General features: G+C 49.3%; 1 protein-coding gene and 1 long non-coding RNA gene across 2 annotated transcripts; one reads left to right on the top strand and one right to left on the bottom strand.

Moving 5' to 3' along the window:
- The first annotated feature begins 3904 nt into the window (after positions 1–3904).
- On the top strand, positions 3905–7032 carry LOC307226392. The gene is made up of 2 exons (XR_013843360.1): positions 3905–5022; positions 5087–7032. It is a non-coding gene; the product is annotated as an uncharacterized lncRNA (long non-coding RNA).
- A 150-nt stretch (positions 7033–7182) lies between these two features.
- On the bottom strand, positions 7183–12818 carry SIGMAR1 (sigma non-opioid intracellular receptor 1). Its single transcript, XM_079995123.1, has 4 exons — positions 12620–12818; positions 8859–9059; positions 7589–7681; positions 7183–7501 (listed from the first exon to the last, which is right to left on the bottom strand). The coding sequence occupies exons 1-4, from the start codon at positions 12801–12803 to the stop codon at positions 7278–7280; spliced, it is 702 nt and encodes a 233-aa protein (XP_079851249.1). The 5' UTR covers positions 12804–12818; the 3' UTR covers positions 7183–7277.
- Between the last annotated feature and the right edge of the window lie 267 nt (positions 12819–13085).

The raw sequence follows: 13085 nt of genomic DNA on the forward strand, positions 1-13085 counted from the left end.
TATGGCAACCTTAACGGATTGGGGCTGGTTTCCATGCAAGATTGCTTTAGCCCATACTAGGGTTGCCATACGTGCTGCTTTTGGCAATTTTCCTTAAAAATAGCTCAAAACCCTAATATATGCTCAATCAGCTGCTTTAATCTGTAGAACAGGCCCTGTTACAGGTACCACAGAAAATTATTCCACACTTTATATTTGAGTGTAGGGTCACCTACACTTTGGAACTCCGTGCCATTCGACACGACGCAGGCCCTTTTGCTGTATTCTTTTTGGCACCTACTTAAAATGTTTTTTAAGGCAAGCCAAAGCAGACATGTAGAAATTGCATGTTTTCTTTTTACTGCTGATTTTAACCATCCTTTGAATATTTTTAACTCCCTGTTTTATTTATCAAGGATTTCAGTGCTTTATTTCATATATTTTTTAAACCGCAGGATCAGGTGGCACCTAATTTTTGATAAACAATGGTTTGTGCTTATTTCCTTGTTTAAGTGGGGGAATTTCAGCAATTGATCTCCATGGATAAAATTCAAGGAGTCCTTGCAGGCAGCAAGACCGGCATTAACTGGGCAAGAGGGCCACCTGCTGGAGCTCAGAAACATTGAGCACATTGGTAGGTAAAGGTAAAGGTACCCCTGCCCGTACGGGCCAGTCTTGACAGACTCTGGGGTTGTGCGCCCATCTCACTTAAGAGGCCAGGGGCCAGCGCTGTCCGGAGACACTTCCGGGTCATGTGGCCAGCGTGACATCGCTGCTCTGGCCAGAGCCAGAGCCAGAGCCAGAGCCAGAGCCAGAGCCAGAGCCAGAGCCGCACACGGAAACGCCGTTTACCTTCCCGCTGGTAAGCGGTCCCTATTTATCTACTTGCACCCGGAGGTGCTTTCAAACTGCTAGGTTGGCAGGCGCTGGGACCGAGCAGCGGGAGTGCACCCCGCCGCAGGGATTCGAACCGCCGACCTTTCGATCAGCAAGCCCTAGGCGCTGAGGCTTTAACCCACAGCGTGGTTTGATTCAAATCAAGGTACAGTACAGGCAGTGAAGCAGTAGATATCACTCCTGTGAAGTCTGGTGCGTGTCGTAAGTTTTAGCCGAAGAATGGATGCTTTTGAATTATGGTGCTGGAGGAGACTCTTGAGAGTCCCATGGACTGCAAGAAGATCAAACCTCTCCATTCTGAAGGAAATCAGCCCTGAGTGCTCACTGGAAGGACAGATCGTGAAGCTGAGACTCCCAATACTTTGGCCATCTCATGAGAAGAGAAGACTCCCTGGAAAAGACCCTGATGTTGGGAAAGATGGAGGGCACAAGGAGAAGGGGACGACAGAGGACGAGATGGTGGGACAGTGTTCTCGAAGCTACCAGCATGAGTTTGACCAAACTGCGGGAGGCAGCGGAAGACAGAAGTGCCTGGCGTGCTCTGGTCCATGGGGTCACGAAGAGGCAGACACAACCAAAAAACAACAACAACAGTAGGGAGCCACATACAGCAAGGCATGCAAGTTCGCTCTGGGGAAAGTTGGCGGCAGGTCCAGTGATTGGATATTGAAGCAACACCATCTAAACCAGCCATCTTTTAGACTAGAAGTCCCACAAGGCCCACTCAGGAAGCTGGGGGCTGATAAACATGCAGTCCACCGGAGACCAAGTTGGCAAAGGGCGATCTAAATTTAAATGCACTTTTGCCAACAGCAGGTGGCAAGGAGGCAGAAGTGACCCACAGAACCGCTTCCAGTGAGTGGGTTGTCACCCTCCCTGAAGTGACCCTCCTTACCACTGTCACCTAGTGGTGGTTGCAGACCACGTTTCATGAGGCATAGGGAGTAGACGAAGCATCTATCGGATGCATTGCTTCTTTTGGTGCAGGGGAAAAAGTCAAGGGAACTCTCAGTTGAAAGTCCATGCTGTATTGTCCCCTAGAGAGGTTTCTGCATAGAACGGTTTCATGGGTGAGCTGGGGTTCAGGCAGACCCACACCTTGCCCTCTAAAGTAATGTGTGTTTTGGGAATAATAATAATAATAATTTATAATTTATATCCTGCCCATCTGGCAGGGTTTCCCCAGCCACTCTGGGCGGCTTCCGACAAAGACCAAAAATACACTAAAATGTCACACATTAAAAAATTCCCTGAACAGGGCTGCCTTCAGATGTCTTCTAAATGTCAGGTAGTTGTTTATCTCTTTGACATCTGGTGGGAGGGCGTTCCACAGGGCAGGCGCCACTACTGAGAAGGCCCTCTGCCTGGTTCCCTGTAGCTTTGCTTCTCGCAATGAGGGAACTACCAGAAGGCCCTCAGTGCTGGACCTGTGTCCGGGTAGAACGATGGGGGGTGGAGACGCTCCTTCAGGTATACTGGACCGAGGCTGTTTAGGGCTTTAAAGGTCAGCACCAACACTCTGAATTGTGCTCGGAAACGTACTGGGAGCCAATGCAGGTCTTTCAAGACCGGTGTTATGTAGTCTCGGTGGCTGCCCCCAGTCACCAGTCTAGCTGCCGCTTTCTGGATTAGTTGTAGTTTCACAACTGGAAAGGCACCCAGTGAATAAAGCCCTGGCAACAGTTATCTCGTTTCTCCTGTAAACTCCAAATAATAAAAAGAAATGGGGTTTTCCTTTTGAGATAGGCACCAGCCTTCTCATGCCTCCATTTAGGGAATGGGGAAAAGAGAGAACACTACAAGCCTGTTGACAGCCAAGAGGCAGAATGCAGGGCTGTGAGAAACAGGCAGGTATTCTGCAGCAAGAGCCTTCACAGGGAAGAAAGGTTTGTTGCATTGGGAGTCAGAAGTGGTCGAGAGGCTAGATTTACATGGCGGATGTTCTGGTGTCGCTCGACTGCAGGAAACAAGGTAAGAAGAACCTTGGTCACTGGTTACTAAACATTTTAATGCAGTGCCTTTCTTTAAAAAATGACTAAAAGCAGAAAAGGGCAAAATAAGAAATTTACTGAGCATCAGACGAGTCTGTTACATTCTCTGTAGAAAGTCCAGCAACAAATTGGGGTGTGTGTGTGTGTAGTGTCCTCATGATCCAATCAGCTCTGTTCAGAAAGATGTTATCTAGTAACTCTGCAAGCTAGGGATTTCCTCGACTTAGGACACTGTATTCCACTCTAGAAAGGCCAACTGGATGCAGGAGGGCAAAACAGCAACCAGGTAGACAGTGCAAAGAATCAAGTAGCTTGCTCTTGACCCTCTAGGGCAAGGATCAATATTGAACTTCGATTACAAAACCCTATGAGGGGTTGTTTTGACCTATGGGGTAGCTCAGTTGTTGGAGCAGGAGATTCTTATCTCAGGGTCATGGGTTTGACCCCATGTTGGGCAAAAAGATTCATGCATTGCAGGGGGTTGGATCAGATGGCCCCTGTGGTCCCTTCCAACTCTACAATTCCATGATCTGTAAAATCTGTATACCATCTTTCATCTGAGGATCACAGGGCGGTTTACATTATAAAACCACAAAAATACATATCTTAAAATAAATATCACTCCCGCACCCAGTTTAAAAGGCTGTTGATTTTTTAGTCAAAAGCCAGGGAGAAGAGGAAAGTTCTTGCTTGGCACCTAATGATATGTAATGAAGGTACCAAGCAAGCCTCCCTGGGGACAGCCTTCCACAAGTGGGAAGCCACCGCAGAAAAAGCCCCTTCCTGTGCAGAGGAGGCACACGAAGAAGGGTCCCAGGTGATGACCACAGGGTCTGAGTTGGTTCATATGGGGAGATGTGGTCTTAAGACATTGTGGTCCTGTGCAATTTAGTTTTACAGGTCAAAACCAAAATAAAATAAATTGTCCAGTAGCACCATCTTCAGATATGTATCTGAAGAAGTGTGCATGCACATGAAAGCTTATACCCAGAACAAACTTAGTTGGTCTCTAAGGTGCTACTGGACAATATATTTATTTATTTCGATTGCATCAGACCAACACGGCTACCTACCTGAATCTAGGTCAAAACAAGTACTCTGAATTGGGCCCAGAGGATTGGCATAATATGCTAAAACCATTATATACTCAAAGGATGACCCTTTCAAAACTTAAGTGTCCTAAAGGCCTTTCAGTGACACCTGTGCTGTTGAACGATGGCACCTGTAAGTTCAGTGTCTGGAGACAGGCAAATCTAGTTCCTGCTGAGGGACAAGTTTTACAGTTTTTATTAATCAAAATTCCAAGGAGTACTCCTCTACTCCAGGGATCACCATAATCCTGCAGTTTACCCTTCACTCTCTCGTATTTCTTTCTCTCATCTTTAATCCTTGCTGGGAAAGTGTTAATTCTGCATGAGCCCCCCCCCCTTAAAATCAATGTTAAGCCAACTAATAAGGCATCATTTTTTGTTTCTTCCAGTGGAAAAGACGCGTGTCTTGGAAATGCATGGGGGCCTTGCAGCATGAGGTGTGACAAATGAGCCTGAACATCTACCGAGGATCTGGAAAGAAAGTCACGCAGATCCACTTTCCAGCTCGAAGTTGCCCTACAAAGACCAATATGAAGCAAACATTCATTTTGCCACTGTTTTCAACAATCAATAACAAAAACAGACACACAATGGCGAGTTTAATCATGGTTCATTATATTATCTTTTTGTCAAAGTATAACAATCATACACACCAATTTATTCTCAAACACTGGTTGGCAAACAAAACACCCAGGTCGGCTGTGCACGGAGGCACAGTTGCAGTAACTGAGACGGTAACCAGACACATGCTACATGTTTGGCTGATGGTGACAAGGATACCGTACTGGAAATGCATCGGATTCTCAGCCGCTGCTAATGCTAGCCCGTGGGACTCCTCTGACAGGAGCTAGCAGAAGCTGGGACGGAGGAAGCCTGCAAACAGGTCGGCTGCCTGCAACCATCACTGCATCCTGATTTAAATAAAGAAGTGTTCAGCCCCAGGGGAAGTTGGGGTGGATGGATTAAAGAAGGGGAACTAGCTGCCCTTTCAGGTTCTAAGGCTTGCTAATCAGCTGGGACCATTAGGTAAGCTAGCACCTGGCTCCAGGGTTGAAGCATACCAAGTACACATAATTGAGCACCTGGGTCAAGCATACCAAGTACACATAATTGAGCACCTGGGTCAAGCATACCAAGTACACATAATTGAGCACCTGGGGTGACCTTTCTAAAGGGGTTCGGGCATTTTAGCTGCACTTGTCACCTGCCACCAAAACAGCCAAAAGGAATAAATTGCAAGACCGGCTTGGACCAGTCTGCTCTGCTGCCTCCCCATGCAAGCGCTGTGTTGTCATGGGTGGGGAGAAAGCCCAGGAAGGTTGTCAGCAACTGTGGGGAACACCAGCACTCCAGCTGAGCCTCTCTCTTTCCCTCTTGAACAGAAACTGCTGCAAACATGACCCAAGTCAAAAGAACAGTCTCTATTTGCACATGTGGGAACTATATGGAATCCCCAGGAAGAAAAGCGAAGGAACTGCGGGTAAATGATAGATGGGGGTGAAAGAAAACATCCTGTCCAGTTACAACAGCGTTTCAAGTGAAAAGACTGGAAAGAAGAAACTATGGTTTGGAAAGACAGAGGTGGGAACAAGGTCTCAGGGCTGGCAAGCACAGCTTCTGCAACCCTTAACTTTCTGGGATGGCCTGCCACCAAATAAGATTCCATTTGCAGGGGAAAGGAAGGTTTCTTCTGCAGCGTCAGTTATCTGAAGAACATGGTTATTAGGTGCTAAGAGGAAGTGGCTAGGGCAGAGATACATGATCTATCAAAACCTTTGGAACTACGGCTAGGGCAACCGCGCCCCATTTCATAGCCCCATTTGCAGGCAACTTAAAGGCAGGCAGTTTGCACAATACATGAGAGGGGTCCTTAAAAACTCTCCTCCTCTTGGGGCTTCTAGTTCTCTCCCCCTCCCAGCCATCCAAATATCCCGGAACTTTACTATACCAGGGTGGGGTGGGGGTGGGGGTTGCAACTGACATTTGGTGGTGGTAAAGAAGAGCTCTGTCTTTGCTAAAGAAACAGTGGAAAGGAAAAGGGAGAATAGCAAATGCTACCACTATGGCCACCCAACAGGAAGCCCAAGCAAACTTTTCACCCAGTTTTGCCACCCCCATGAAATCATCCCTGGGTTTGGCCCTACACCTCCCCGCCCCCCCCAACCCCGGTTGAATTCTGAGCCTAAAAATTCTACCTTTGGCCTCAAGCCCAATTAGGAACTGTGGAAGAAAAAAAGAAGTAAGAGCAGTGTCTGGTCCAACTGAGATTCTCACCCCAGGGTTGAATCAAAAACCATCCCTGGGAACAGTGGCCGTATGGCATCCTGCCACAGACACCAACACTAAGAGGTATACAAATATATATATCTATATATCTACACATGCGTGCATAGCTGAAGAGGCCACCAGAGTAAGGCTCTAAGTTAAGGCGATGGACAGCGGCTCTCCGTATTAGTATTACAGGATAAAACTGGATGAGGTCCTCTTGAGAACGTGCAACCCATTTTGAGGGTGGAAGGCAGCTCCCACCCAGACATTGGCCCCGTGGGGATTAAGACATACAGGAAAAGTCATGTTACAAACACAGACCAAGAGCCAAGTGCCCCACACAGCAGGCCCCAAAGAACCAACCACACCTACCGACAGAGGAACAGGAAAATGCCCATGTCGAATCAAGGGGGGTGGGTGGGTAGGAGAGGATCAAAATTTAGCAGGAAGTATTTTTTTGTCTGTGTTAAACAGTAGTGCAAATATACTGGGGGAGCTCAGAGACTCTCATTGTACTGCTGCTGCTCCAACACCATTTATTTCTAGAGAGGGTGGTATGTATATATATGTTTCAAGCACCCCCCTCTCCCGAAAAAGAAAAGCAAAGCAAAAGTCATGCACTGACACGAGCTCAGTAGGTTGCATCCTAAGGTGGCTCAATCACACCCAGAATGTAATGCAACAGCCTCTCTCTCGTCTATGCATGGCCAAAGAAACCCTGAATCTTGGCTGTCCACATTTCCATTAAAGATTTTCATTAAAGCGCCCATTAAATCACATTGCAGAGCACAGCAGACTTACAGAAATACATGAAGGAAGCACTCAGGAATTGAAAGATAGAAAGACAGGATTCCCTCTTACTGCTGGCAGATCCCTCTCTATGCCTGCTGAAACATGAATGATGCTCCCAGTATTGTGTGGGTATTTTCTGAGCACACGAGCCACACCACTGCTCTCTAGTACACAGCCAAGGGGAGGCAGGGAGGGAGGAGAGCCTTCCATTTCAAGGGGGATGATGACTGACTTGGAGCCAAGGAGCAGCGAGCGCTCACTAGCCCGAGTCGCTGAAGTAGGCATTGAGCTCCAGGAGCAGCCCCTTGACGTAAACACGCACAGTGTAGAAGAGGGTGAGGAAGTCCTGAGTGCTGAAGATTGTGTCAGCAAGGGCAAAGGGGAGCGTCGAAGGGATGAAACCGCGGCCGTACTCCACCATCCATGTGCCGGCACTCCACTGCACTGACGTGGCCTCTCCAGACCGGTGGACGATGGTATCTCCTGCACAAACAGGCAACAACACTTAAAGAGTCTCATCCTGCTCCTCTCCCCACAGAAGCATCACCTTACAAGGAACATGCAACTCACCTGGGTAGTAGATCTCACTTTTGGTTGTTCCTTCTTTCCACTGCCGAAAGGTCCCCGAGATGATGGTATCGTAGATATCGGCCCAGTATCGACCTGCAAGGGAAGAAACAGCATCCAGTAGCAGTTAAGGACTAAGAGGCAACGCAACTCAGTAGGCGAGATTTGATTACTCTTACTGTAACTGCTGGTTTGGAGGGAGGTGGAGAAAGCAATGCCAAAATCTCATCCTCCGCCAGCTGTAGAGGTCTTATCCTTTGGTGAGGAAGTGGGGGATGGAGAGAACACTGGCAGGGTGGGTTACATCAAAGGAAGAAGTGTGGAAAGGTGGCTCCTGCCTTCAAGAATTGAATAGCCAATCAGGTCTTGATGAAGCGGAAGACCAAGTGGTGTCAGTGGGGCAGAGTGCCTATTATCAGCTCTGGTTGATTTGCCAGCTAGCAACCTCCTGTTTCGATGCGGGTGGCGCTGTGGGTTAAACCACAGAGCCTAGGGCTTGCCGATCAGAAGGTCGGTGGTTCGAATCTCCACACCAGGGGTGAGCTCCCGTTGTTCAGTCCCTGATCCTGCCCACCTAGCAGTTCGAAAGCACGTCAAAGTGCAAGTAGATAAATAGGTGCCGCTCCGGCGAGAAGGTAAACGGCGTTTCCGTGCGCTGCTCTGGTTTGCCAGAAGCGGCTTAGTCCTGCTGGCCACATGACCCGGAAGCTGTACGCCGGCTCCTTCGGCCAGTAAAGCGAGATGAGCGCCGCAACCCCAGAGTCAGTCATGACTGGACCTAATGGTCAGGGGTCCCTTTACCTTTACCTAACTTCCTGTTTCAATAAATGTAAAGCTCTCTACTTGAGACCACCCTTGAAGATGATCCAAAAGCTGCAGTTAGTCAAAATGTGGCAGCCAGTTTAAGCAGTGAGCCAGCTGCAAACATATCACTCCCAATTCTAGAGGATGTGCACTGAGAAATCCGACATCCACCCTTTATGGCTAATGCTCAATTATGCACTAACTTGGGAGCAAGCTCTACCATTTGTAAGAGGATCTACTTCTGGCTAAAAATGCATATGGATGCAGAAAATGCATATGAAGTAATGTTCCTTGTGTCCAAATCCAAATGGACTGCATAATCTGCACCAAGGGCACCAATGAAATTGTAGGTCAGACTTAAAACCGCCTCTAAACTTAGGAGCCAATTCTATTCTCCCGATACTCGAAGAGGGAAACCTTTGTCTCTGACCGTCTATATCAGCATCCTGTGTGGTTCAATCCAGCTTACCTGAGTGTCCCCCAGCGTCGACGGCCGTGCCAAAGAGCAGAACGTACTCAGAGAAGGAAGCATGGAGCAGGCACATGGAACCCATCCAGCCACCGGCATTGACAAACACCCACTGCAAGTCCTCATCTGGCAGGATGTGTCCTGGGTGCTTCTTGCGCAGTTCCACAATGATCTTGGAAAAAGCCAACTCGTGGTCCAGGCCTGTAGGAAATGGGGGGGGGGGGGGGGGGAGAGCAACACTGAGTCCTAGTGAGGACAGCCTCCCTTTCTTGTGGAAGTGGAAATGAAGCTTCTATCCTTTGTTGGGTAGAACAGATCAGATGACTCCCTCTTAGAATAAGCCGAGAGCCCATCCACACCATCAGCATTTGACTTTACATGGTCTGAGCATGTAAGAGATCAGTAGCAAGTCTTAAAAACTAATTATTTAGTCCCGAAACTGTTTCGCTTGGCAAGACCTGTCTCTCTAAACACAATCCCTGACAGTGGCCAAGCAAGGGCCAGCAAGCTGGGCTTCAGACAGCTGCTCCCTGTTGATTTTTCCATTAACATCAAGCAGGCTGAGATGTTTTGTGTGTTTTTGTGTGTTCTGGGGCAGCCAGGAGTCAGCCTCTCAAAGGGAAGAACAGAGATGGAAGGTAAGGTGCTGCCTGAGGTAGACTGGAAGAGGCCAAGCAAATGCCTCCTCCTCCATAGATCTGAAAACATTTATGCATTTCAATTCATCCAAAACCTTTCACGCCACACCTTTCCTTTAAAAAAGAAATGAGTTGGAGTTAAAACAAACGGCTGTTCCCCCTTAAAAGCCCACCGGGAGTCAAAGAAATGTACAGTTGGAAGGGCACCTCAAAGGATCACCCTCTGCAGTGCAGGAGCCACAACTAAAGCAGCTCTGGCAGACGGCTGCCTGGCCTCTGGGTTGAAGCAGGGCTGGACACCAGTGTTTAGAAAGTCACTCCAAATTTTGACCTATGGCTGTTTTAAATTTTCGAAAGCCTCAAAACACCACCAATGATTTTTTTTACCTTATTGGTAATTTCATTGGTTAGGGTTTGTTTGTTTTTAAGGTAAACCACACCACGTATTTTCAACAACCAAGAAGTGAGGCGTATCCTTATCATCACATATTTATTTAAATTTATTAAATTTGTATATATCTCAGGGCAGTTCACAGCATATACAGTGGTACCTCGGGTTAAGAACTTAATTCGTTCCGGAGGTCCGTTCTTAACCTGAAACTGTTCTTAACCTGAAGCACCACTTTAGCTAATGGGGCCTCCTGCTGCTGCCGCGCCGCCGGAGCACAATTTCTGTTCTCATCCTGAAGCAAAGTTCTTAACCTGAAGCACTATTTCTGGGTTAGCGGAGTCTGTAACCTGAAGCGTATGTAACCTGAGGCATCACTGTAGTTGCAGGAGCGGCCCTATCATTAGGTAGAGTGGGTTAGCCACCTGATTTTTCCTTGATGGAAGATACAGGTGTGGCAAAGACAATTAGTCATAGGATGAATCCAGACTATGTTATTTTATTTATTATTCATTTCATAAAATTTATATGCCACTTGATTGTTTTATGACAGGAACTCATGGTGCCTTCCGATATTATTTCTGGTTACCACATTACTATACTGCCCTTCCCCTGGCGGATCCCGGGGCGGATCTCTCAGCCTAAGAACCCGAGGCCCCCCCCGCCCCCGACCAGCCCCTCTTCTCTCTCTCTCTCCCCCTGAAACACCCCTATTATTATTATTATTATTATTATTATTATTATTATTATTATTTCTGGTTACCACATTACTATACCGCCCTTCCCCTGGTGGATCCCAGGGCGGCTCTCAGCCTAAGAACCCGAGGCCCCCCCCGCCCCCCTTCTATCTCTCTCTCCCCCTGAAAGACCCCTATTATTATTATTATTATTATTATTATTATTATTATTATTATTTCTGGCTACCACATTACTATACCGCCCTTCCCGTGGCGGATCCCGGGGCGGATCTCTCTGCCTAAGAACCCGAGGCCCCCCCCCAGCCAGAGACCCCGACCAGCCCCCCTTCTCTCTCTCTCTCCCCCTGAAAGACCCCTATTATTATTATTATTATTATTTCTGGCTACCACATTACTATACCGCCCTTCCCCTGGCGGATCCCGGGGCGGATCTCTCAGCCTAAGAACCCGAGCCCCCCCCCCGCCCCCCTTCTCTCTCTCACTCCCCCGAAAGACCCCTATTATTATTATTATTATTATTATTATTATTTCTGGTTACCACAATACTATACCGCCCTTCCCGTGGCGGATCCCGGGGCGGATCTCTCAGCCTAAGAACCCGAGGCCCCCCCCCGCCCCTGACCAGCCCCTCTTCTCTCTCTCTCTCTCCCCCCGAAAGACCCCTATTATTATTATTATTATTATTATTTCTGGTTACCACAATACTATACCGCCCTTCCCGTGGCAGATCCCGGGGCGGATCTCTCAGCCTAAGAACCCGAGGCCCCCCCCCGCCCCTGACCAGCCCCTCTTCTCTCTCTCTCTCTCCCCCCGAAAGACCCCTATTATTATTATTATTATTATTATTATTATTATTATTTCTGGTTACCACAATACTATACCGCCCTTCCCGTGGCGGATCCCGGGGCGGATCTCTCAGCCTAAGAACCCGAGGCCCCCCCCCGCCCCTGACCAGCCCCTCTTCTCTCTCTCTCTCTCCCCCCGAAAGACCCCTATTATTATTATTATTATTATTATTATTATTATTATTATTATTTCTGGTTACCACAATACTATACCGCCCTTCCCGTGGCGGATCCCGGGGCGGATCTCTCAGCCTAAGAACCCGAGGCCCCCCCCCGCCCCTGACCAGCCCCTCTTCTCTCTCTCTCTCTCCCCCCGAAAGACCCCTATTATTATTATTATTATTATTATTATTATTATTTCTGGTTACCACAATACTATACCGCCCTTCCCGTGGCGGATCCCGGGGCGGATCTCTCAGCCTAAGAACCCGAGGCCCCCCCCGCCCCTGACCAGCCCCTCTTCTCTCTCTCTCTCTCCCCCCGAAAGACCCCTATTATTATTATTATTATTATTATTATTATTATTATTTCTGGTTACCACAATACTATACCGCCCTTCCCGTGGCGGATCCCGGGGCGGATCTCTCAGCCTAAGAACCCGAGGCCCCCCCCCGCCCCTGACCAGCCCCTCTTCTCTCTCTCTCTCTCCCCCCGAAAGACCCCTATTATTATTATTATTATTATTATTATTATTATTATTATTATTATTATTTCTGGTTACCACAATACTATACCGCCCTTCCCGTGGCGGATCCCGGGGCGGATCTCTCAGCCTAAGAACCCGAGGCCCCCCCCCGCCCCTGACCAGCCCCTCTTCTCTCTCTCTCTCTCCCCCCGAAAGACCCCTATTATTATTATTATTATTATTATTATTATTATTTCTGGTTACCACAATACTATACCGCCCTTCCCGTGGCGGATCCCGGGGCGGATCTCTCAGCCTAAGAACCCGAGGCCCCCCCCCGCCCCTGACCAGCCCCTCTTCTCTCTCTCTCTCTCCCCCCGAAAGACCCCCATTATTATTATTATTATTATTATTATTATTATTATTTCTGGTCACCACATTACTATACCGCCCTTCCCCTGGCGGATCCCGGGGCGGATCTCTCAGCCTAAGAACCCGAGGCGGCCCCCCCCCGCCCCCAGCCAGAGCCCCCGACCAGCCCCCCCCGGCTTCTCCCCCGTGACGCGCCTGCGTGGTGCTTGGCCAGGCGCGCGATCTCCTCGGGGTCGAACTCGAAGGGGCGCGAGGAGGCCGAGAGGGCGACCCAGCAGCGCAGCGCCCCCACCAGCAGCGCCGCCGCCGCCGCCACGACCCCCGCCCCCCGCGCCAAGCGCCCGGCCCAGCGCGGCGCCGCCGCCGGCAGCCACCGCATCCCGAAGACGCGGGAGGAGAAGGAGAAGGAGAAGGAGACGAGGCAGCAGCAGCAGGAGGAAGCCGAGGAGGCGGATCGGGGATACCGCGCCTGCGCCACGGGCAGCCGGACAACCCGGAGCAGAGCCAATGGCAAGCCTCGCCGCCTCAGGACGGCCGGCCAATCACGCCCCGCGCTGCGCCCGCCGGCCAATGGCAGCAGGAGACGCTCGAGCGTCCCCGCCAATGGCGATCCGGGGCGACGCTCTTCGAAGGCCGCTTCGCGCGCGCGTCTCCTCGCTCC

This window comes from Podarcis cretensis (genome assembly GCF_951804945.1).
Source record: "Podarcis cretensis genome assembly, chromosome: 11".
In the NCBI taxonomy this organism is placed as follows: Eukaryota; Metazoa; Chordata; class Lepidosauria; order Squamata; family Lacertidae; genus Podarcis; species Podarcis cretensis.